The 27,289-nt window shown below is 41.5% G+C and overlaps 1 protein-coding gene across 2 annotated transcripts in view; it reads right to left on the bottom strand.

Annotated features, from left to right (window-relative positions):
• Positions 1-27,289, bottom strand: part of atg7 (ATG7 autophagy related 7 homolog (S. cerevisiae)) — a 180,458-nt gene that overhangs the window by 125,784 nt on the left and 27,385 nt on the right. For both annotated transcript variants that reach the window (XM_072280327.1, XM_072280328.1), the window contains one exon: positions 26,516-26,674. In XM_072280327.1, coding sequence (XP_072136428.1) covers positions 26,516-26,674 — 159 coding nt within the window. The remainder of the gene's footprint in view (positions 1-26,515; positions 26,675-27,289) is intronic.

Here is a 27,289-nt window from a genome sequence, read left to right as displayed (position 1 = left end):
GGAGATCTGGTGATAGGGGCCTAGTCAGATGCAAAGAGATGGGGCCAAGCTAAATTATCGAGCTCATTAGTCACTCAGGACCAAATCCTGCCAACCTTTAATGGGTTGGATCTGGATTAATCAAGGCACCTAGGGTCCTGTGGGACTGGTTTGGGCAGAAAAAGTCTATGGAATTGCCATATTTCCTCTCCATACATGCAATGCCAGGCAAAGTGAAGTTCCACTTTCACAGAGCCGGCAGCTCATAAAGCTCCTTTATTTTTTTTTTGGCAGCCGAAATTTCAGAAACACAAACAAGCTGCGCAAACTCTTAGGCTTGCCAGCGGCAATAAAGATTATTGAGAGATTTTACCAGTCTGGCAATTATCACAGGCTGAAAAAACATGGCAGGAAACAGAGCTAAAGTATCTGGGAAATATCAGCATGAGAGACCAGGTAAACAGCGCAAGCTCTGGAAATGGAGAAGTTAATCTCAAGGCTGATGAGAATGCAGAAGAAAATAGTCCGACATATTTATTTCTCATGCAAAATGGGAAGCATAATGAAATATGATGCATATCTTGACAGATATTTATGTATTTACGATAATGATAAGTGACTTATATAAAACTACATTTTTTCAAAGGACCAAACAAGTCATGATCATTGCTCTGTGAACTTAAGATTTACTATTGTCCCAACAGTAGCAATAAAATTTACAGAAGAGGTGCTGTTCTAGAACAAAAATAGAAAAGCTGGAAGAACCCAGCCAAAAGGCAGCATCTGTGGAAAGGGAAACCAATTAATATTTTGAGTCAGACCCATTCAGGTTGCAAAATGCTTAAATGGAATAAGCAGTGAATTTTCAACTTTTACTGTCATAGTCATAGTCATAGTCATACTTTATTAATCCCAGGGTGAAATTACTGAGCTGTACTCTTATTACCATGCTTGTGCCTCTCAACCCAGTTCTTTCAAATGCCTTGCTATCAGTCAATGCTCATGTTCCTTATCACCACACCCATCTGCATCTATCTCCATGAAACCTGTGGTCTCATACCTCACTCTTCTCCCCAAGCTTTGTTCTGAAAACTGTAAACACGTAACTCTTCCTCAAGTTATGATGACAGGTCGCTAACTTCAATTATGGCCTGGTTTTTTCTTTCCACAAATGCTGCTTGACTGGCTGAGTCCTTTTAAGATTTCTGTTTTGTATCATCTCGCAGAATCTGTGGTTCAATTTGTTTTCCAGTGAACTTCGGTGTTAACTTTCATCCATGATTCTCTAAATACTTCATGTTTTTATCAAAGATTAATATCAAACCTAAATTATTTCTCATGAGGGGTGTGTTGTGCATTTCAGTCACAACGTACCAACCACATTACGGGCATTTTAGAACATTCATATAGGTCCTTTGAATGGCCGTTCAATAACAAAAGAAAAAAAAATTGTAAAAGCTCCACCACCCCCATACAGACAAAAATAGGATCTTATATAATATCTTACATTTACATTTCTTTGTTGTTGCTTGTCTGTATTTAAACCTGAAAGACTGAAGATGAACAGCATGTGACTGTACATTCAGCAGAAAGGCTCACATCGTTTTTATATTCCAAGGACAAATTTTATTTTTGAAAACAAAAATTACATAGAACTTAAGGATAAGACAATTGCTCCAAGTTAACTGACAGCCCCTGCTTGGAAATCAACTATGTTTTCAAAATCAACCATTTTCAGGATGTATAAATAATTGTGAAATTCTGCCACTACGTACAGACTGCTCAAAGCTTAAAGACTGCTTAAGATTAAGATCAATTATAATTCATTTTAAAACTTGTTTTATTTAGACCATGGGATACAGGAGCAGAATTAGGCCATGTGGCCCACTGAGTTTATACCAACAGCAACTTCTGCTTCCTTCTGAATATTCCAACTGTAAAATTTGGCATTGCACGGCATAAGATTACATTGTACGGGTGAACTGTCAGGATTCTATTTTCCCCAATGTCCTTGGCTTCATTCCTTCTAACATCCTATCAAAGAGATTGATGTTTTTAAATTGAGCCCCTGTTAACTCAGAGAAATATAACAGTTCCAATGGCTCAGTTTTGAAGAAAACCAGGAGAGCTATCCTCAGTGTTCTGGCAATTATTTATTCCTCAGACAATGTAATTAAAAGCACCTAATCACAGCACTACTGTTCGTAAGAAACTGCTCCTTTCCTACAGTCTAACAATGACCTTGTTTCAAAAGTGTTAATTAGTTGTGGCGCTTCTTGAGACATCTTAAGGCTGTGAAGGATGCTGTACGTGCAAGTCATATCACTGTGGAAATCATTAAAGGCCTGGACATGTACACAGTTACTGCCCCTGCTTAGTTGTGAGCTATTAAAAAGCAGATAAAACACAAGTTTCAATAAGGTGCTGGATTGTCCTGGACCGGACCTAAATTGCACAGAAGTTTTATACATTCTAGATATCAAAGGGAGGTGATATAATGGCTGGCTTTTCCTTCCAATATAGCGTACATAACAAGAATTCCTTCTTGCTTTCATAACCACCAATGGTCTGATTATCCAAATCATTCAGAAGGAAATAGGTTAAATTCTGTCTAGAAAGCATGCAAAGCCAAACCAGAATTTGCTTCCAAATGGAAAAAAACTTGGATGAAACTTGATTTGGAAACTTGACATGGAAACCCAGGAAAGGCAATCAAAATGTGGGAGAAAAAAAAAGTTACATGCCTAAGGCAAGAGTCACTATACAGTACTATTTAAAGTGGAAGCACAGTTATGGTAAATCCGGCTGTGCCTCTAAGCAGCCTGAAGTTACTTTAAACTAAATGAGAGTGAGCAAGTTGTTATTGTGCATCAACCACTCCATTGGCAACCATTATAATGAACATAGATTCACCATGAAAAGTTTAAAAGAAAAACTGTGGATGTATCTACAATTGTTGTAATTTGAGGACATAATTTCCAAATAAACAATTAAAAAAACACATGAAGGAAAAATGGTTAACTAAATAACAAATTTTAATCAATAACTTAGCAATTTTAAAAGGTATGACTCTGCTACCTGATTCACAATTACTTCAGGGATATCTCTAATCTCCCGCTATCCCCTTTACAGTAATGAACAGGTTTTCTTCAACGATACTTAGAAAACATGGAGCTAACTTTGCCATTCACTGGTGTTGCAAATTGCCCACTGACTTATAGCAATCCAGCAGCATCATCCTTCGATTTATACATGCCTTGTTCCATCACGACAAGGTCTAATTCATTCATTCATTCGCACATCTAAAATGAAAAGGACTTTTTAGTTTAGATAATATTTCCCACTTAATGAAGAAGCAAAACAGTTGGAGAATTAGAAATGAAAAGGAATTCTGTGAAGTGCATTTGGAAAAAAAGGCAATAATAAAAAATATGGAGATTATTCAACTCACCAACTAGTTAAAAGTCATTTCTTAATTGTACTAGCAACACACATCAAAGTTGCTGGTGAACGCAGCAGGCCAGGCAGCATCTCTAGGAAGAGATACAGTCGACATTTCGGGCTGCAATCCTTCGTCAGGACTAACTGAAAGAAGAGTTAGTAAGGGATTTGAAAGTGGGAGGGGGAGGGGGAGATCCAAAATGATAGGAGAAGACAGGAGGGGGAGGGATGGAGCCAAGAGCTGGACAGGTGATTGGCAAAGGGGATATGAGAGGATCATGGGACAGGAGGCCCAGGGAGAAGGAAAAAGGGGGGGGGAACCCAGAGGATGGGCAAGGGGTATAATCAGAGGGACAGAGGGAGAAAAAGGAGAGAGAAAGAAAGAATGTGTATATAAATAAATAACAGATGGGGTACGACGGGGAGGTGGGGCACTAGTGGAAGTTTGAAAAGTCAATGTTCACTACAGTTGGCTTTAGGATTCGTTTTCGAGCCTCTCAATTTGGACCTTCTGAGGATGCCAGGTACTCATATTTTCTTGACTTCTTCTCTTAATTGTACTTCTCCTTTAGTTTTGGAACCAATTTCGAACCTTTATCCCCATGTAACACATGAACATATGCTGCGTATTTACACCGTAGAAGGGATTATTGTAAAGATCAAGCTGGATCTCCCTGAAGACCTGTGTAGAGAGTGCAATGCAATAGACTAATCATACCTGTTGCTCTAGTTGAGGACTAGTCATACTCAGAGAACAAAGGATCTAAACTGCAACATCAATTAATGAACCCGAGCTGCAGCTGTCAATTGGTGATAGTTTAGTAATACATTGACAGGAGGGCAGGGTCTAGGGAACATTCAATGCACTGTTTGCCAACTAACGATGGGATGAGGGGCAGGTAGTGTTTTACCTGCTAAAATTAACTTGCACTGTTAAAGTCAACCAATCCCTCTAAGTATGTTTCTCTGGTTTCCTTAATCTGCTGCAGCCATCACACTGAATCTTGAGGCAGACAGTACAACACATTTTAACCTGGGACAGAATGAAGAATGTCACAAGGAAAGAGAGCTTAAACTCTAAGATTTTCTACAGTTGCACTGGAGGCCTTGGCACTGGGCAGGAGAGAAATGCTGGAGCTCTAACTGAACTTCTATTCCCCAGCAGTCACGATGGCATTTGGACTCGACTCAACAGAGGATCTCCAGAGAAGCTCTTTGCAGGTATTGAGAGTAAATGGCTGTGATAGTCAATACTAGGAGACAAACCTCAAGGGTGCAATGCTGAAAAAGTTCAATTACATTAAACATAATGGAGTTTGGTTGGGACTACAAACAGAGGGCATAGCTTAAAGATGAAAGGTGAGAAGTTTAAGGGGAACATAAGGGGAAACTTCTTCACTCAGAGGATCTTGAGAGTGTGGAATGAGCTGCCAGCACAAGTGGTGCATGCGGGCTTATTTTTAATGTTTAAGAGAAGTTTGGATAGGTACATGGATAGTAAGGATATGGAGGGCTATGGTCCTGGTGCAGGTCGGTGGGAGTAGGCAGTTTAAATGGCTTCAGCATGGACTAGATGGGCTGAAGGGCCTGTTTCTGTGCTGTACTTCTCCATGACTCTACATGGCCAAGGCCAATGAATCTATGGTTCAATGCCTTGTCCCACATTTTGCTCAGGTACAATTCTACAATCTCAGCCCTTCAATCTCAATAAATAATTGGTTGAGTTCACTCTTACACACTTGGCCCAATGTAAGCACCATACTCTTATTTCAGAGTTGCCACATAATTCTAGGTGTTCAGCATTATCAGACATGTCATGCAAACATACTGTGTGATGTTCCCCCACACATTTCCTTCTCCTGACAAAAAGGCATGGTAGTTAACACTAATGTCATTATTGTCCTTGTCATCCAGTGGTTGGAATGATGAGTGATGCCCTCAAAAAGGCAGCATCCATCATTACGGACCCCCATCACCCAGATCATGCCTCGTTTTCATTGCTATCATTAGGCAGGAGGTGCAGAAGCCTGAAGGCACACACTCAATGATTCAGAGACAGCTTCTTTCCCTCTGCAGTCCAATTTCTAAATGGACAATGAACCCATGAACACTACCTCACTACTTCTTTAATTTCTATTTTTGCACTACTTATTTAATTAAGCTATGATATCAAATCCCATAACATTTACTGGTGATATTAAACCTAATTCTGATTCACTGATTGAATTTCAATTCAATAGCTAGGGAATTCTGATAATTGAAAGTATTTGCAAAAAAAAATGCACTTATTAGTATCTTTCAAGGAAGAAAATTGGTGTTTAGTTTTCAGAAACCCTACAGTGTTACCGATTACCAAGAGCTTAACTCAGTGTCTGAGGAAGCCATTCTGTCACATTGAACTGCTCAATAAACAAAACCAGATGGTCCACTCAACACCAACCTGGATACCAAACATAAAAGATAACAACTACCCAGTCGGGTGACTGCAGATGCAGTAATCTAAAGCAAAAAAAAAATTGCTGCAGGAACTCAGCAGGTGAAGCAGTATCTGTGGAGGCAGAGTGATGGTCAACATTTCAAAAAGATACTGTACCCTGCATGAAGGATGAGAATATAGAGGGGATATAATTTGACCAACTTTGACACATTCACACACATTGATTTGCTCATTTTGCCAGACTGACTAGGCAATTTCACCTCTCCTTCTACTGGCTGTTTCTCGTATGAATTAAATATTATTAATACACACAAAAATTATACAGTTCAATCAGGGTTTCCATCTTCCAATAAACCAGATATCAAAGAACTTGACTGACTCACATAATATTCAGCTGTGGCAATGCATTATCAAAGGGCATGAGCACTGACGACATCTTAACTGAAAACATCAAAGACTTAAGCTTGTACGCCAGTCCTGCATGTTTCCAAGCTGTTCTAAGATAGCTACAATACTGACACCTACCTGACAATGTGGAATATCCAGCCCAAGAAAGCAGAATGAATTCAATCTGGATCCATCAAATTACTCCCAAACATCAGCAAAGGGGTGGATGGTGTTGTCAACAAGGTGTTCTCACCTGTAGCCTGCTCACTGATGCTCAATTTAGGTCCCACTAAGTCTACTTGAATCCAAACGTCATTTCAACTGAGCTCCAAATGTGGGCAGCTAAATTCAAGATGTAAATTTGAAGTGATTGTTCTCCCTATCAGTAAGCACTTAAGCAAATGAGGTATAATTGGCCTCATGTCCATGAGGACCTCCCCACTGACTGGACTCACACACGGTACAAAAGGGAGAGAATTATGTTCGGGCAGGTCAATCGTCTCATTGCACGTTTCCTCAGGGAGGTGAGGAAGTTTGCTAATCGTCCCACAGCACTCAACTCCATTTACAGTTCCAAAAAAACCATGAAGCAGCTGAGATTCAGTCACCAGGGTGCAATGAAATTGCAGTGTACATAGAAATAATTGTGACAAGTGCAGAACAGAATACTGCACAGTACAGTAGAGCTGTGCAAAGCTAATAGTGCAAAGCCAAGAATTCCAACAAGAAATGCTGAAGTAACAATAATGGAATAACCAAGCCAGATAGAGTCCAAGTCCAAGGATGGGTAGCATCACTGGGAAGGGAGGTGTGAAAAAAGTGATTGGTTCAGAAATCTGTCGGTCGCAAAGAAGTTATTCTTTAATCTGATCAGCTGAGCTTTCAAGCTCCTGTATCTTTTCCCAGAATCTAGAATAGCAAAAAAAGATGCCAGGGTGGCAGGTGAATGATACTAAAACTACACACCATGACGATGGAATGGATTGAAGGAGGTGGTGAATCTGTGATAGATTGGACAGCACTTACAACTCTCTGCTGCTTCTGCTGATCCAGAGCTGAGCAGATGCTGCATCGTGTTCAGGCTCACGCTGAATGATGACAAGTAACATTCCAGCCCCAGGATTAGGAGTTTATTACCATCTCCATCCCAAAGGTGACCTACACCCCATGGCATTCCACAGCATTATCAACAAGGTGTAAGCAGGAGGGATGGAGGCTGGGTGTGAGATTAGGGGTTGGGGTTTAGGGTGAGGGAAGGAGGTCACCATTAACCAAAAACTTAACAGAAACAGCTACATAAGTACACTGGTTGTGAGAGCTGTTCAAAAATGCCATGACCTGTGGCTGCAGCAGGGTAAAGCACCGGTAGCAGCAGTGTCCTGCCGAGGGGTTTCCGCCCAAAATGTCGACTGTACTTTTTTTCCATAGATGCTGCCTGGCCTACTGAGTTCCTCCAGCATTTTGTGTGCGTTGCTCAGATTTCCAGCATCTGCAGACTTTCTCTTGTTAGTAGCAGCAGAGGCTGCTTTGTGACAGTAGCCAGGCCCAGCTGCATAACCACATTTCTAGTCATAGTCATAGTCATACTTTATTGATCCTGGGGGAAATTGGTTTTCGTTACAGTTGCACCATAAATAATAAATAGTAATAGAACCAAAAATAGTTAAATAGTAATATGTAAATTATGCCAGGAAATAAGTCCAGGACCAGCCTATTGGCTCAGGGTGTCTGACCCTCCAAGGGAGGAGTTGTAAAGTTTGATGGCCACAGGCAGGAATGACTTCCTATGACGCTCTGTGTTGCATCTCAGTGGAATGAGTCTCTGGCTGAATGTACTCCTGTGCCCACCCAGTACGTTATGTAGTGGATGGGAGACACTGACCAAGATGGCATGCAACTTAGACAGCATCCTCTTTTCAGACACCACCGTGAGAGAGTCCAGTTCCATCCCCACAACATCACTGGCCTTACGAATGAGTTTGTTGATTCTGTTGGTGTCTGCTACCCTCAGCCTGCTGCCCCAGCACACAACAGCAAACATGATAGCTCTGGCCACCATAGACCCGTAGAACATCCTCAGCATTGTCCGGGAGATGTGAAAGGACCTCAGTCTCCTCAGGAAATAGAGACGGCTCTGATCCTTCTTGTAGACAGCCTCGGTGTTCTTTGACCTGTCCAGTTTATTGTCAATTCGTATCCCCAGGTATTTGTAATCCTCCACCATGTCCACCCTGACCCCCTGGATGGAAACAGGGGTCACCGGTACCTTAGCTCTCCTCAGGTCTACCACTAGCTCCTTAGTCTTTTTCACATTAAGCTGCAGATAATTCTGCTCACACCATGTGACAAAGTTTCCTACCGTAGCCCTGTACTCAGCCTCATCTCCCTTGCTGAGGCAACCAACTATGGCATCCAACATATGATATCAACATATAATATTTTAGCATGTAAGAAAAATTTTGTTAAGTACATGGATGGGAGAAGAATGGAGGGCTATAGTTCGGTCGCAGGTCGATGGGTCCAGGCAGAATAACAGTTCAGCAGGGTCCTGCTCGTTCGAAGGGTCTGTTTCTATGCTGTAGTACTTCCTGATTCTATGACCCATTCTCAACTGTTCAGAAATAGCTTGTCTGCTCTGCCGTCAGATTTCTGAACTCTATCTCAATACTTCTTTTCTGCACTATTTATTTATTTTGTAATTTATAGTATTATTGAAAGATTGAGTAATTGAGGCCCATTGGAAATGGGCAACAATGGTCTAAATAAGCTTGTGCTCACTGAGGAGTTTGAGCTAGAATTTGACAATTGGCAGATGTAGCAGTGCGTTCAAAGTTCAAAGTACATTTATTATTGAAGTATGCATAAATTATACAACCTTGAGATTGGTCTGCTTATAGGCAGCCACAAAGCAAGAAGGCTGAAAGACCGTTACTTAAAAAAACAGGCACAGAGAGAGAGAAGAAATACACATTGTGCAAACAAAAGCAAGGAAAAGCATATCAACATATAATGTCAAGAGTGACTCAGGCAGTTCATTGCAACATATTCCCCTTATTTAATAGTTGCCCAGGAACTCTAGACAAGTCAGTTTTGTTAAACAAACACAAATACAGCTGTAAAATTTAGTTTTTAGGGGGAAGCGCCCCTATTTCCACATATTACTGCACCCAGGAAACCTGATTATATTTGTATCATGGCAGGTTCCTTCGCCCACAGCCCACACCCACAATAAGTAAAGGACAAGTGAGATGTCACCTTTTACTCACATACACACTTAGTTGTGTTTACAGTAGCAGCTTAGTGACGGCTAGAAAATATTCTGCCAGCCAGAGTAATTCGTCACCTCAGCTCATGTTTGAACATCTCCCTGCATCCATTCCAGGGAAGTGGAACTTTCAGGAACTGAGCAGAGAGGGGCAGATTTCTGAACAGATATTGGGCCCATGAACACTACCTCACTACTTAATTAATCCTCATTTCCCTTGCTGATGCATCCAATTATGGCAGAGTCATCCGAAAACTTCTGAAGATGACAAGACTCCGCGCAGTAGTTGAAGTCCGAGGTGTAAATGGTGAAGAGAAAGGGAGACAAGACAGTCCCCTGTGGAGCCCCAGTGCTGCTGATCCCTCTGTCGGACACACAGTGTTGCAAGCACACGTTCTCATAAAGAGACAATGTTGTCACTGAAGTGGTCATTGCTGAGATCGGAGTGCTGTGGAACTGAAATAATAGGAGACGGTATGTTCATACCTAATCCTTCTCCTCCCTTCTCATCATACAAGCAGAGCATGTGATTCTCTTAATATCCTTCCTGTTTTCTTAACATAATCTTCCTCCTGTGCAGGCCACAGTCAACAAAGGTTGTAGTGCAGAAGCAAGAAGATAGTGAAGACAAATAACTCTCAGCGGTTAATGTAGCAACTCACGGACCATCCTGTCAAGCTGCACCTCTGTCTAGTATGGAAGCAGCACAGCATAATAGCTAACCATCCACTGGGAACATTTATCAGGAGCACTGTATACGCAGGGTCCTTAGTTTTATCAAGGACCCCACCCACCCATCCAGCATCCTTTTTGGCTTTCTACCCTCAGCCAGGTGAGTCCAATACATAAAGACAGGAACAGTCAGGCTGAGAAACAGCTTCTTCCCTCGGGCCATTAGGCTTCTGAACTCCCTTCTACATCACATTCAAAGTGTTACTGGATAATTTGTATTGTACCCTACTGTATTTAATGTATGTACTTTACTTTATTCATCTATTCCTAGATTTAATTTGTAGATTTAGTTCTTACTTTCCTAAGTTGTTGTGTGTTATGTAAGTCTTATGTGTACCACGGTGGTTTACATTCTGTTCCAGAGAAGCCTCTCATTGGGAGGTATACATGTAAATAGTTAAATGACAATAAACTTGAGTTGACAGATAACACACAATTGAGTGGATAGTTACTCAGGCACAGGTAGCACATGATTCTAATACAACTGAGGTGCCCTTTCTTTTAGGAAACAGTCCTACTGTAGAAGGATTAACTGAGAACTTCAACACACGGTAAAAAAGACATCCATTAGTCTTGCGAGACCATGGATCTGCGCCTGGAAAGTCTTCACTCTCCAGGGCGCAGGCCTGGGCAGGGTTGTATGGAAGACCAGCAGTTGCCCATGCTGCAAGTCTCCCCTCTCCACGACACCAATGTTGTCCAAGGGAAGGGCATTAGGACCCATACAGCTTGGCACCAGTGTCGTCGCAGAGCAATGTGTGATTCAGTGCCTTGCTCAAGGACACAACACGTTCCCTCGGCTGGGGCTCGAACTCACGACCTTCAGGTCGCTAGTCCAAAGCCTTAACCACTTGGCCACGTGCCCACATGGTAAGAACACAGTTAAAAGGACAGGCTCAGTGAAACGATAGATGTTTTGTAAAGTACACTGCAAAGGAATTTGTACGAAGTTTGCGAAAGGGCTATACCCTCAACGTGTTGAGTGCCAGATTTCAATGAAGGTAACAAAGGTTTAGAGCAAGGATTCCCAAACTTTTTTTTATGCCATGGTCAATGCCTTTAAGTAAGGAGTCTGTAAACCCCATGCTGGGAACCCCTGGGATAAAGCAATCCCAACCTTGAACTTATGAAAAGAAAATCAAGTTTATTAATCTATTTTTTTTTATTTTTGAGGATGTGACTAATAGAAGAGATAAGGAGGAAAACATGTAGATTGTCTCGTCTGAAGAAGCCCGAAGAAGTCAAGCTCTTTTACCCTGAACTCTCAACAGCTTTGCTCTGTTAGAAACAGAAGTACTTTTATTTTGGAAGGATGCATAAGTTAACTCTTCTCATCAGAGGGATTCAAAACTTTCCATTTCAGTTATGCAACTAAATTTTTTGAGGGTCCAGGTGTAATTAATTAAGGAAGGTTGATGGGGCTCTGAAATTGAGCAGAATCAAAAAGGCCACAATGGTTGGCTGCCAATGATGCCATTAACCATAGACTATAATGTAAATAATCAAATGCAAAGGGATTCATCATATAACATCTCTAGTTTCACTGAACACCTGCTGCTGATGTGAACTTTCAACTCTTGGATTTTTTGCTGATTACAATTCTAAAGTGAAATCCTAAAAGCAACTTTTACCCAAGAATGAGACAGGCAAGAACATGTTGCTATATTTCTTTCCTTTTCACCCCATCAACATCTCAGTTAATTCCTTTTTGACAGTGTCCTTAAGATTTCAGTGAAGGGGAATAAGAAGTGACTGACTTGTCTATTTGAATTGTTCCTTGTTTTGAAATTTTTATTTACTTATTTAGAGAAATAGCATGGACCAGGCCTTTCCAGCCCAATGAGCCACACTGCCCAACAACCCACCTATTTAACCCCAGCCAAATCACAGGACAATTTATGCACAGTAGAGGGCAGTAGGTTGGTGTCAGTCCAGGTTCTGGGTATTGAGGAGTCTGATGACTTGGGGGAAGAAACTGTTACGTAGTCTGGTCGTGAGAGCCCGAATACTTCGGTGCCTTTTGCCAGATGGCAGGAGGGAGAAGAGTTTGTACGAGGGGTGGGTGGGGTCCTTCATAATGCTGTTTGCCTTACGGATGCAGTGTGTGGTGTAAATGTCTCTAATGGCGGGAAGAGAGACCCCGATGATCTTCTCAGCTGACCTCACTATCTGCTGCAGGGTCTTGTGATCCGAGATGCTGCAATTTCCGAACCAGGCAGTGATGCAGCTGCTCAGGATGCTCTCAATACAACCTCTGTAGAATGTGGTGAGGATGTTGAGGGACCAAGTGAGATTCTCCGCTTGGTGAACACCAAGAAATTTGGTCACAGGGAGAACATACCAACTCTTTACAGATAGCAGCAGGAACTGAACCTGGGTCACTGGTGCTATGAAAGGATTTCGGTAACTGCTACACGACCGTACCACTTGCGGAACCAGACAAACACTTATCCGTATGCATCATCTTGATCAGAAATGGCAACCACCCTTTGCCTCCACAGATTGTGCATGATCTGCTGCATTTCCCCAATAGTATGCTTGGTGCTCTACAGTACAGTAATCTGTGGTCTCTTGTCCACTGACTCCCCATTGTCTATTCTGCCTGTTATTTCTTCAAAGAATTCCAACAGATTTGTCACGCAAAATTCCCCATTAGAAAATCACGCTGACTTGGGCCTACTTTATCATGTGCCTCCATGTACCTCAAAACCACATCCTTAATAACAGACTCCAACATCTTCCCAACAACTGAAGTCGGGCTTCATGGAGACAAAGATATTCATCCTGAACTTATTTCTTGTCTTCTGCTCCCCTCTCTTCTTAAGGAGTGGCATGACATGTACAATTTTCCAGTTCACTGAACGATTCCCGAATCCAGAGATTCTTGAAACATCATTACTAATGCCCCCACAATCTCTTCAACTACCTCTGGGATGCATTCAATCTGGCCCAGGTGACTTATCTACTGTACCTTCAGACCTTTCAGCTTCTCAAGCATCTTCCCCTTAGTAACAGCAACTACATTCACTTCTGCCCAGTGACGCTCTCAAATTTCAAGCAGACTGCTGATCTCTTCCGCAGCGAAGACTGACACAAAATACTTACTAATTTCGTCTGGCATTTCTTTGTCTGCCATTACAACCTCCCCAGCGTCATTTTCCAGCGATCTGATATCCATTCTCATTTCTGTTTTACTCTTTATGTATCTGAAAAAAAAAAACTTTTGGTATCCTCTTTATCTCAGAAACCAACCAAATGGGCAATTGATGGAGTATTCCCTGGCTTCTAGTTCAAGCATGCTCCATTTTACTGCTTAATTTAAAATAATTCGAATAAGAACAGGACCAGTATGGAGCGTAAGCTTAAACTGAGAGAAACAAAATACTCTTGTGAGTGCCGGAGATGAGCAGAGGGTGAGAACTGTAAAAGAAGTAACTACATTCCTGAATACTGTCAATGTCACCTAAAGCTGCTGCTGGTAATATTCACTCCTTATCCTAATGGGTGCAGATATTTCAACTCATTCAGATTCAAGACCGTAGACGGGCCAACTGAGTGTTTGGTTCACTCGACTGCAAACAAAATTATGACGGGTATAGAGAGGGTAAATACAAGCAAGCTTTTTCCACTGAGGTTGGGTGGGACTACAACTGGAGGTCATTGGTTAAGAATGAAAGGTGAAAGGTTTAAGGGGAACATGAGGGGAAATTTCTTCACTCAGAGGGACGTGAGAGTGTGGAACGAGCTGCCAGCACAAGTGGTGCACACGAGCTCAATTTCAACGGTTGGATAGGTACATGGATGGTAGGGGGTATGGAGGGCTATGGTCCTGGTGCAGGCTAATGGGAGCAGGTAGTTTAAATGGTTCGGCATGGACTAGATGGGCTGAAGAGCCTGTTTCTGTGCTGTACCTTTCTACGATTCTATGACTATGACTGGCATACTGTTCTTCATTATAAAATACTTAACCACTAACATGTTGTGGCACAATTGCAGGGAAGTGACAAAGCAACTCAGCTCAGCTTATTGACAGCATCTCATTGTGTCATCAGTTCAATTACTGAAATAGATAAAATTATGTTATGGAAGCACAATTAGATTTGAGTTCCCACCAAAATGGTTTGGCACAGATCATTTCTTTACCATTTTCTCTGGAAACATTATGGTAGCCTCTTCTACGTGTACGGCCCGGCTGGTGGCGTAGTGGCATCAGCGTCGGCTTCGGGACGAAAGGTCCCGAGTTCGAATCCAGCTCCAGCCGGCTCCCTTGCACGCATTCCATCCCTGCTGGGTTACGAGCTGGTGATCTCTTTGGAAAACCCGGCAGAAGGCAATGGCAAACCACTGATGTAACTTGCCTCGTACGCAGTTCCCCACTACGTCAGAGAGGCATGGAAGGAAATCGTCCGCTAACCGGAGAAACCCCGGATGCGACGTACCTTTCCTTTCCTTCTACATGTGCTAGAACGCAAACTCCCACACCCTAAGTTTTCATTCCCTTCAATAAAACTTGGATGTGATACCTAATCAAAAGCCCTCAGTACATTCACTGGTTCCACGGGTTGTTTCTTCAAATTGGTTAAACACGATCACCATCAGAGATCCCCACCACCCAGGTCATGCTCTCTTCCCGCTGCTGCCATCAGGTAGAAGGTACAGGAACCTTAGGTCTTGCACACTAAGTCGAAGAACAGGTTCTTGAATAAAAGGGGATAACTACACTCAACTTCACTTGCCCCCATCATTGAAATGTTCCCACAACCAATGATCTCACTTTCAAGGACACCTTACCTCATTATCTCATCTTCTCATTATTTATTGCTATTTACTTATATTTGCATTTGCACACTTTGTTGTCTTCTGCACTCTGGTTGATCTTTCATTGATCCTGTTATAGTTACTATTCTGAAGATTTGCTGCGTATTCTTGCAGGAAAGTGAACCTCAGGGTTGTACACAGTGACACATATGTACTTTGATAACAAAATTTGCTTTGAACTGTATCCCTTTCAAAAAAATACTGCTATTGCCCAATTATCTTGATTCTTTTGTAACTGCCCTGCTATTGCATCTATAAAAATAACTAACATTTTCCAAATGGCAGACGTTAAGCTGGCTGGTTTGTAATTTCCTCCCCATGGAAAATAACCATGCAGAGATCAGAATTGCAGAGACCAGTCAGCAACTGGAGCAAAGAGACCCTTTACAAAAATGCCCCAAATGATACTTCTCCACTCCCCCTCTTAGATACTCTGCTACCTCAAGTGCAATTCCACCATTTTTGTGTCTTACTTCAGCTTGGTATTTCTGCATTTTATCATCTGAAGCACAAAATATTCACACTACTGGGGACTGGGCTATAGCTGTCACATTAAGGAACCACTGAATCACCATTATGTGTAGGCTGAATTAAAATCCAACTGCTTCTTCGATTGAATCGACACTGTGATAATTCAGAAGTGTTAAATGCTATACAGCAGGAAGGGGAGAAAAACAAATTTATTGGAGCATTACACATTAATCCTCGCCAGGATAACTCAACCAGTTTTCTGATTTATTTTTGTAGGATAAATTCAAACCCAGAAAAATTAGGTAACATGGTCAAATCACATTAGTATAACTGTGCACTTTGATAAGTACTTTGACCCACGAGAAATCTGGTAAACCAGATAATTTGTGCTGACGTCACTTAAGAATATTCAACACAAACTTCTTTTCCTAGGTCAATAAACAAAGCACTCATTGTGTGGAAATGGAAAATAATTTTTTAAACTTTCCATCCTCCGACTTTGAAGAGCACATTTTATGCTAGCATTCATTAAGTTTGGATGAAGCTTACTGATGGATTTGCTACCAAGTCTGGTGCAACTGTTTCTACTGACAGGAGAAGGAGCAAACGTGGGCTACTGGCGCCTTAAAACCAGTCACTTCAAGCAGGTGGGGCTTGTCAGCCATTGTTGGCAGCTCATAGAAAGATAGAAAACCTACAGCACAATACAGGCCCTTTGGCCCACAATGCTGTGCCGAACACGTACTTACTTTAGAAATTATCGAGGGTTACCCATAGCCCTCTATTTTTCTAAGCTTCATGTGCCTATCCAAGAGTCTCTTAAAAGACCCTATTGTATCTGCCTCCACCACCGTTGCCGGCAGCCCATTCCATGCACTCACCACTCTCTGTGTAAAAAACTTACACCTGGCATCTCCTCTGTATCTACTTCCAAGCACCTTAAAACTGTGCCCTCTCGTGTTAGCCATTTCAGCCCTAGGAAAAAGCCTCTGACTATCCACATGATCAATGCCTCTCATCATCTTATACACCTCTATCAGGTCACCTCTCATCCTCCATCGCTCCAAGGAGAAAAGGCCGAGTTCACTCAACCTATTCTCATAAGGCATGCTCCCCGATCCAGGCAACGTCCTTGTAAATCTCCTCTGCACCCTTTCTGTGGTTTCCACATCCCTCCTGCAGTGAGGCGACCAGAACTGAGCACAGTACTCCAAGTGGGGTCTGACCAGGGTCCTATGTAGCTGTAACATTACTTCTCCCGTCTGTAGGGATGAATGGGCAAGGGATTCACAGAGAGAGCGATCCTTGCAGAAAGCTCGTGAGGGGGGAGAGGGGGGTGGTAAAGATATGTTTGATGGTAGGATCCCTTTGGAGATGGCGGAAGTTGCAGAGAATGACATGTTGTATGCAGAGGCTCATGGGCTGGTGGGTAAGGACAAAGAGCTCTATCATTGTTAAGGTTGTGGGAGATGAGGTGAGGGCGGATGTCCGGCAAATAGAGATGTGGATGAGGACAGCATCAATGGTGAAGGAAGGGAAACCGTATTTTTTGAAGAAGGAGGGCATCTCTGATGTCCTGGAACGAAAAGTCTCATCTTGGAAACAGATGTGGTGGAGGCAAAGGAACTGAGAAAAGGAAATAGCATTTTTAGATAGGGATAGGGTGGAAAGAGGTAATAATTAAGAGAGCCGTGGGAGTAAGTAGGTTTATAAAAGATGTCAGTCGACAATTTGTCTCCAGAGATGGAGACAGAGAGCTTGAGAAAGGGGAGAGAGGTGCTCCCTTTTGTAATGATGTCTTCATTCCCCCTTGCTGGTTTGTTCAGAGGTCCAACTCCTACGTTACGCTAAAGTGAGAACTTCCAAGTCAACATCAGCAGCTAATCTTACACTTTTACGCATGGTGATGCATGGATACATTGCCTTATAAATGTGGCCCAGTGCATTAGAAGATCGTGAACACGGCGCAGCACATCACACAAACCAATCTTCTGTCCTTGGACTCACTTTACACCACACGCTGTTGCAGCAGTGCTGCCAGGATAATCAAGGACACGACCCACCCAGCCAACACACTTTTCATTCCTCTTCCCTCCGGGAGAAGGCTCAGGAGCTTGAAGACTCGTACGGCCAGATTTGGGAACAGCTTCTTTCCAACTGTGATAAGACTGCTGAACGGATCCTGACCCAGATCTGGGCCGTACCCTCCAAATATCCGGACCTGCCTCTCGGTTTTTTTGCACTACCTTACTCTCAATTTTTCTATTTATGATTTATAATTTAAATTTTTAATATTTACTATCGATTTGTAATCCAGGGAGTGGGAAGCACAGAATCGAATATCGCTGTGATGATTGTACGTTCTAGTATCAATTGTTTGGCGACAATAAGGTATAAAGTATTGCACAGAATCTTTTGTAAATGTTCAACAGCTGCTACAATGGTGATGACAACAAATGAGTTGAAGCAAAGCTCTGAATATCTCTGAGCACACTTCCACAAAGTTCCCTCTTTCACCCTGTTACTACTGAAGGTGAGGGCATGGATGTGGTGAGGAGCTACAAGTACCTGGGTGTGCACCTGGATGACAGACCTGAGTGCGGCACCAACACAGAGGCCGTGAACAAGAAGGGCCAGAGTCGCCTCTACTTCCTGAGGAGACTGAGGTCCTCTGGAGTATGTAGGTCTCTCCTGTTGCCGCCAGTACAATCTTCAATGCAAAGTTGTGCTGGAGTAATGGCATCAACATGGGTGATGAAAGGCTGACTCTGTTATAGGAGTCAAACTGGACACACTGGAGGCTGTGGTAGAACAAAGGACCCTGTGGAAAATCCTGGCAATTCTGTACAATGTTTCTCACCCTCTGCATGCCACCTTGGCTGAACAGAGGAGCACTTTTAGAAATAGACTCGGACTACTTCATTGCTCCAAAGAGCACTATATGAGATCATTCTTACCCTCGACCATTAGGTTCTATAATGAGTCAACCTATAGCCAGGGATGTGATGACCCCCTCCTGTTAGAACTGTTTGTGGTAACTTATTTTTTATACTTTCTTCTCTTCTAATATTTATATCTGTGCACTTGTAATGCTACTGTGACATTTCAATTTCCGGATCAATAAAGTATCTATCTATCTATCTTTCTTCCGGGAGAAATGAATGTATCAGACAATAAGCAATTTTATTCTGGCACATTTACATTGCAATGTAGGGACGCCATTCTTAGTCTAATTAGAATCTCACACACATGCTACGATGACTGGGAATCACAACAAATCCTGCAACAACAGCCAATGCAGTATTCCAAACACTGGTTATTGTGATTGCCGCGAAGATTTGTCATTACTCACCATCTCCCCCTGTAGGCAGAAACTAAGCACGGCAACAGCTTGGCACACAGCAAACAGCTCAAAAACAGCAGCTTTTCATTTGATTTGCTAACTTGTTGCTACAAACTACACTCAATTATTGTCAGCTTAATTCTGGTGACTACAATCATGACATAAAATAGAAACCTTGATTAATCGAAAAGGAAAATAAAGAGAGTTTTCTTTTCTCAGTGAGGTCAGAGCATGGAAAGTGCCACCGAAGGAAGCGGTTAAGATAAGGAGGTAGGACAAATCTAAGAGGAACCTAAGCAAGTGCACCAGAAAAAAAGTGAAAAGAAAGATGTATTGAAAAGCTGCAGTTAAATGGAATGAAAGGAAAGATGTGAACTTAGTTGGACAATTCCATTGATGAGAGGTGATTACTTAAGCTAGTGTTGTTTACTTTACAACAGAGGTTGTGAGGGGAGATGTACTCATAAAATTATGAGGGCCCATGATGAGGTGAACAGGAAGAATTTATTTCCCTTAGCAGAAGAGACTGCTCAAAAAATTGGAAGGATGCTGAAGATCTTTTTAAAAACTCACTCTCTGAAAGAATGCAGCGGTACATTCAGAAACTCAAAGTACAAAGTAAAATTTACTATCAGAGTACATATATTTCACCATATACAACTCCGAGATTTTTTATCTGTAAAATACAAATCTATAGAACAGTAACTGTAAGCAGGATCAATGGACATCAAACTGTGCCAATGCAGATATAAATAATGAGCATGGAATAACAAGATAGATGTCCTTAAATAAGTGTATTCATCCCCTTTTGTTCAAGAGCCTGAACAAAACTTGAAGAGATAAAACTCAACTGATATAGATTGTGAGCTAGCAAATCACCAGCAAAAAAGAAATCAGCTCTTTTTCTGTGTTCACAACTGTAAGGCTTGAAGTGGGAGGCAGCTTTCTTTGCTGAAAATCTCACTGCATCAAACTAGTCCGGTAATTTGCCCAATTTTGTAGTGTTTACATGCTAAGTTCCCTTCAAAAGCAAATTGACATGCATTTGAAAAAAAATGTGGCGATTTGAGAATACAGAAGGGAAAAGAACCAATTGCATAGCTCTTTAAAAAGAATCACGATAGCAGCAAAGACAAAGTAGCTTCCTAATTTAAAATGCTGTGAAAAGCGATGATCCAAGCTCCAAGACCTTAGCCTCAATAACTCCTTGTGCAACTGGATCCTGGATTTCCTCATTTGCAGACCCTACCTAGTCAATTCAGATTAGCAACAACATCTCCTCCACAATCTCCGTCAGCACAGGTGTACCACAAAGCTGTGTGCTTTGTCCCCTGCTCTACTCACTTTATACTGATGACTGTGATGCTAAGTACAGATCCAATGCCACATTTAATTTTGCTGACAACATCCACTGTTGTTGGCCAAATCAAAGGTGGTGATGAATCAGTATATAGGAGGGTGATTGAAAATCTGGCTGAGTGGTGCCACAACATCCTCACATTCAATGTCAGCAAAACCAAAGAGTCAATTATTGACCGCAGGAGAAGGAAACCGGAGGTCCATGACACTGTCCTCATTAGGGGAATCAAAGGTGGAGGGGGTCAGCAATTTTAAATTCCTAGGCGTTATCATTTCAGATTATCCGTCCTAGGTCCAGCACATAAGTACCATTACAAAGTAGGAACGACAGTACCTTTACTTTCTTAGAAGTTTGCAAATATTTGTCACGTCATTTAAAATTTTGACAGACGTCTATAGCTGCATGGTGGAGAGTATACCTACTGGTTGCATCACGGCTTGGTAGGAAGACACCAATGCCCTTGAATGGAAAAGCTCAAAAAAGGTAGTGGATAGAGCCAAGTCCATCACAAGTTCAGACCTCCACTGAGCACATTTACAAGGAGTCCTGTCGCAGGACAGCAGCATCCATCATCAAGGACACACACCATCCAGGTCATGCTCTCTTCTTACTGTTGCCATCAGGAAGGAGATGCACATCGCCAGGTTCAGGAACAGTTATTACCCCTCAACCATCAGACTCTCGAACCAGAGTGGATAACTTCATTCACCCCAACACTGAACTGATTCCACAACCTATCCTATGGGCTCGCTTTCATAGACTCTACAACTCATGTTCTCAATATTTATTATTATTTTCCTCCCTTTTTTTGTACTTGTCCAATTTATTGTCCTTTGCACATTGGTTGTTTGTCTATCTTTGTTGTGTGCAGTGTTTCATTAATTCAATTGTGTTTCTTTGTGAATGCCTGCAAGAAAACGAATCTCAGGGCAGCATATGTCGATATATATGTACTTCGATAATAAATTTACTTTGAACTTTGAATGTTGACCAGCTTACAATAATCTAAAACTCTGTAACATTATTTACTGAACCAATAATCCTCCTGTGTATCGAGTTCCAATAGTAACATTTTTTAAAAAATTACACAATCAAGCCCACTAGCCCACCCAATGTTGAAATTCATTGCTTCCAGCAGGAAGAAATAAATTTTTACTACAACATGCCAAGTGGAGATGATGTCCTCCAACTGGGAAATCCAGAAATTGTAGACTGGATTATTGAACTTCTGAGTTGATGTATTAAGCTTTCTTGGAAATGTTCATCATCTATTAGCATTTCATCTATTTACTCCATTTGTACCAGTTCCAGCTAAGGATTGAGCTTCTCATGTAGTCAGTGGTGAGCAGACAGCAACACACTTTCCTTCTTGGGGATATTTCAACCAGCGAAAGCGAAACATTTAACTGCCTCTCATGTACTGTTTTGTTTTGTCCATAACACCACCAACCAAATCCATCTCCAAAAAAGGCTTCATAGGTTTTGAAAGGCATATTTTTGAAAGCAAATTTCCAAACAAATCTGAATGATGAATCACTGTGAATTACAGGTTCTCCTCAAGTTACAAACAGCTGACTCGCATACAGCCTGTATATGAGCGAGGACTTGGATGACTGACCGGTTGGACGGATTTGCCAATTGCTGTGAGGCTGCAGGCATCTTCTGTTGTGTGGGAGCTCGGTTCATTGCAATACTTGAATGGTCAAATTAGACACATGGGTTTAACTGCATGTTGCCCTTGGCAGGTCTTTAGTGGCTGCTTTTCCAGCCTGCACACCATTTGGCTTACGGACAGCTCCATGGATAGGAACCTTGTTGAGATCCTATAACAGACTATCAACCTGATCGATAATCTCAAATGAAAAACTGAGCTGTACAAAAAAAAAGCTGGAAGAACACAGCAGGTTGAGTGGCATCTGTGGGAGAAAAGGAATTGTTGGTGTTTTTGGATTGACATCAACAATTACAACAGGGCAAATGATCAACTGAAGTGCAACAATTTAATTGATAACTATGGAGACTCCAACTTACAGAATAACACAAACTCATTAGTTACCAAAGACATTCCAATCATTAAAAGAATATTATTTCAAAATCTCCTTGAGATTTTTCATTAAAACTAAGCAGGTCCTCTTTGCACTTTCATCTAAAACACTAGGGTTGGCAGCCCGTATATACCTGAGAAAATCACTGCTGAAGCATGTCGAGAGACAATGGTTCAACATGCTGAAAATACTTCAATGGCCTCTCCCCTGCTGAACTATCAAAACCAGGGGTTCCCAGCCTGGAGGTCTGCAGATCCCTTGGTTAATGGTAAAAAATTATTGGGAATCTCTGATCTAAACTTATCTACTTATTTCCTTTCTGTTTCCAATCAGTCTTCTGAATTCAATCAACTTTGCTTTAAAAGAAATCCGTATATCCAACGTCAGACGTGGCTGAGCTCAAACGAAAGATAATGGGTTCAAATTTCCACTAAAGAATCAAGCAAGTGTAGATGCCCCTGTGTAATAAAGAGGGAGGTGCTACCTTTCAAATCAAAAGTTAAATCTCATTCTTCAGGTGAACTGACATTAAAAAAAAGAAAAAGAACAACATTGGGAGATTGGGCGGGGGGTGGAAAGGTGGTCACCTCTGACATGCTCACAAGTACTTAACCATCAATTTATATCATGTAAGTATATAATACTGATGTATGCAAACTGGATAAAGCCCTTCTCCAATGGTGAACTTGCTTCATTACATTCGACAGTGGAATTACAATAAGTGCTAAATCCTTGCAGGTCTTCTTTTTGAAGAAATCTCCGCTGCACAACTTTAGCAGCCAAAATAAACCCACCAGTGAAATCTGAACAATAAAGTGGACGACCAAGAGAGCATTCCTTTTGAAGAAAACCTTTCTTCAAAATGACTAAAAAGAACTCGACAACCCAGCTTCACAAAGGAGCACTGGTAGATAAACTGCAGAGGCAAATTTGTGGCAGAGTATAGTCCAGGTAAAAGATCATTCACTTTCAACCAAAGTCTGTTCAGAATATTTTTTTAAAATTGTGAGAAGCAAGAAGTTATGAAAGAGCCAAAAAGAAAGTTAGGAAGATGCATTACTCCATTTACATATACTTAATTTCAAACCATGTGGAAATTAATAGGCTACATATTCAAGGTTTGAATATGTAGCCCATTACTAATTACATCAAATTGATGTAAGTTACTTAAAATTACAGTTAATACCAGTAGAGCGGAATAGCCAGAACAGCCAGTGTCCTGCAGCACCAGAGATCTAGGTTCAGTCCTGACCTTGGATGCTGTCTATGTGAAGTTTGCTCATTTCCCCTAGACAAGCTGCCAACCACGGCCAATGAGCCCCCATCTGCCCAAAGTGACTGGTTTTAAGGCACCAGTAACCTGCCTTTGCCTCTTCTCCTGTCAGTAGAAACGGCTCCGCCAGGCTTAATAGCTAAGCCACATGTGAAGGCCAGGAGCTGGGCTTGGTTGTCAAAGGCTGTTTGATGGGTACGCCATTGGGAGCATTTAACAGGCAGTGGGAGCTCGTCTTCATCGTCACCCCCGGCTATGACAAGCTTAAAGAACCTGTAGCTATGTTACAACAAAAGTAATTCTGAAAGCTGAATTAATGATCAAATTCAAATTCAACCTCTGCTATGGCAGCCAGAAAATGTAAATTCAGCCAATTAAATAAATCTGCAATTAAAAACCACTGTCGATAGTGGTAAAGTGAGAATTTGAACAAATTGCCAAGAAAGTCCATCTGGTACACCTAGCATTTCCTTACGCAGTGTGGCATATTGTGTGTGACTCCAAACTGGGAGCTAAATGGCTGATTGTTTGTCACACAGTGTGACAATTGTCCACACTGAGCATCAGCACCACTTACACAACTCCTGTTTTTAATTCTCCCCTAACTAACCCAGATCCTACCACTCACCTACATATATAGGTATTGCGTAGAGTGGCCAGTTATCCTGTTACCGGCACGGTGTTTCGGTAATGGAAGGATCTGGAGTAACAAGAGGAAGGCCAATGGTGTATGTCTCAAATAGCCTCTGACAATCGATTCCAGTTCCTGGTCGTCACATGTAAGCCCGGCAGAACTGTTTCAACTGATAGGAGAAGGGGCAAGAGCAGGTTACTGGCGTCTTAAAACCAGTCGCTTTGGGCAGATGGGGCTCACCAGCTGTGGTTGGCAGCTCATCTAGAAGGGAAACTCTGATCTCAAACCTCTGCTGCCTTGCGGCTGTACCCACTCATGGGGAAGGCTTTGGAAGGAAACCTCCGAGGAGAAACCCAGAGCTGGAGTCCCTAAGAAAAATCATTGAGCTTTCTCTCTAGAGACAAGCAATAGACACTGAATTCATGACAATCTAACATAAAAAAAAAAAAGGCCAATAGAATTTCAGTCTTCATCATAAATCAACTGGAATGAAGGAACAAGAGTCATCCACAAATTAACAAAGCTCTGGTTAGATGCCTGTTTGAACACTGGAAGATCAGACTGACTTAGAAGGGGATAGAGCAGATACAGTACCAGTGATAAAACGGACTAAATTATAAATAACGATTGCATTTCCTTCATTTGTACTCCCATGAATACAGAAGTTAACTATGCGACCTAATTAAAGAATTCAATGAGTAACCCAAAACAATTATTTAAGAAATCAAAACCAGTCATCACCCAAAGGGAAATGGAGAAGGAAACTGTGTCAAGGATTCTTATTTGATGCAGAACCAAATGAAGAAACTCATAAGAAATAATCACAAATACCGTAGATTGCGGTTAATTGGGCCATCAGTTAATCAGGGCAGCTGCTTATTTGGGACAACCCTAAAGAACAAAAACTAATTGAGAAAATTGCCAGGATTCTCTTTGTTTATTTGGGACACTATGCTGCTTAACTGGGCTAGGAGACTGTTGCCGAACAGTTTCTAACTAGTGTCTGATGTGTGCGCTTGTGAGGCTGCAAGACACTGTACCATGCTCAGAGCAAGCAGTTCTTAAATAGCTTCAGTTGCGTGCATTTGTGTTCAAAAGGTAGTGATATTTGTCACTGATAGTTGGTGAGAAATAAGCATCAGGACAATTCAGAACTGGTTTATTCACTGGGGTTTTAAGCACTCAGGCTTGGAGATGCCTGAAACAACTGGAAGTGAGGAACTAAGAAGAATTCGAAAGAATGGACGATCATCTTAAACATTACAATGAAAATGAAGATTTCATCAAAAGCATTGTATGAAAGCAGTTCATTATCTACACTAGATTTTGTTCGTTTACAGTCAACCAAAAGAACTTGACAGTGGCCTCTGGATGAACTCCCCTGTTGATAACTATTTAGAATTAATACACAGTTTTATAGTGCTGCGGTGTCCAATATCTTCCTTAAATACATAATTTGTTACTCATTTTCTCTTTTTTTAAAAATACCTTTTGAACTATTTCCCTGAGGGGCTGATGTGTCCCGATTAACTGGAATCCACTATATACCTTTGAGCTCAGACAGACCCAACAATCTGTCCAATACAAATATAAAATAAATACACGCCAGTATTTCCCAGCATATCTGTTTCTCCACATCCCCCACCATCCTCAATCAAGCATAAGAACATTGTTTAAACAATACGAGCTTTTTATGCAGAATAAAACCATACAAAGGCATTTTGATGCTTACAATAAGACAGATGGCTTCTTCCTCATAAATGTCATCAAGAATTTAAAGATAAAATGCAAAAATCATTCTTTAACAAATTTTATTACTTGCACAATGTTTGGGAGTAGTTATAATTGTTATGATTGATTTATTTTTAAAGGTCTATTATTAGGTACTCAAGAGAATGAAATTCTCATTGTTTTAGCTTCATAGCAATTATTCATGTTGAAACACTGACATAAAATTAATGGATTCATAAAGAAGCTGTAGGCATTAAATACCCTCATGAACAATGGTGTAAGATACAACAGGTCTCATAACACTGCAATAATAACCTTCTTTTGAAGCAAATAAAAATTGTCAAAAGAATTACCAAACAGCAATAAAATCTCTTTTTTTTTTGGATCCACCATCTCAAATATTCTTCCCTATAATATCTTTACCTTTAAAGCTACCAAGCACGCTTCCATCATGTTAGAACCAATGACAGGTGGATGTGTTAAGAGATTGTATAACATCATAATACTGAATACTGTCTTGCAAATGATATTCCTGAAAGCAGCAATGAGTCATAATTCTGAAATATAAATCTGAAAAACAATGTGAAAGCCATGCTCACCACGCCTGGAAAGATCTTTTGCAGTTTTTCCACTGCAGCCAGAGCTTTGGGTTTCCCACCTTCAAGACAATCTTCAAACTCGTACAAGGACTGGCGCACTGGGTTGGAGTAGGAAACCTTTGCGTTGTCCACAAAGGTAATCTGCCTTACTCCCCAACTCTAAAAAGATTCAAGGACAAGTTATTTCATGAGCAACTTAAGAGAATCGTTACACATTTCAGACCCACAGCCTTTGTTCACTTGTGCAGGATATCATTTTCAAGAGCAGGAAAAAGTCACTGTAGCAGTGTTTACATATGATTCTTTATGAAGGAGAGGCTTGTTTAGTGATCAAATTGGTGCAAGCTAATTGGATCACAAAGGCTTAAAGGCATCCGTTAGTCTTGCGAGACCAGGGATCTGCACCTGGAAAGTCTTCACTCTCCAGGGCACAGGCCTGGGCAAGGTTGTATGGAAGACCAGCAGTTGCCCATGTTGCAAGTCTCCCTTCTCCACGACACCAATGTTATCCAAGGGAAGGGCATTAGGACCCATACAGCTTGGCACCAGTGTCGTCGCAGAGCCCTGTGTGATTAAGTGCCTTGCTCAAGGACACAACACGTTCCCTCGGCTGGGGCTGGAACTCACGACCTTCAGGTCGCTAGTCCAATGCCTTAACCACTTGGCCGCGTGCCCACACTCACAAAGGCTTATTCTATAATTTAAAACTGAAATGCTGGAAGTACTCAACAGATTAGGCTGCATCAGTGTAAAGAGAAACAGAGCTAATATTTT

This window comes from Mobula birostris, chromosome 16 (assembly GCF_030028105.1).
Source record: "Mobula birostris isolate sMobBir1 chromosome 16, sMobBir1.hap1, whole genome shotgun sequence".
Lineage (NCBI taxonomy): Eukaryota > Metazoa > Chordata > Chondrichthyes > Myliobatiformes > Myliobatidae > Mobula > Mobula birostris.
The sequence above is the reverse complement of the archived record's forward strand: the minus strand, read 5'-3'. Positions and strand labels throughout refer to the sequence as shown.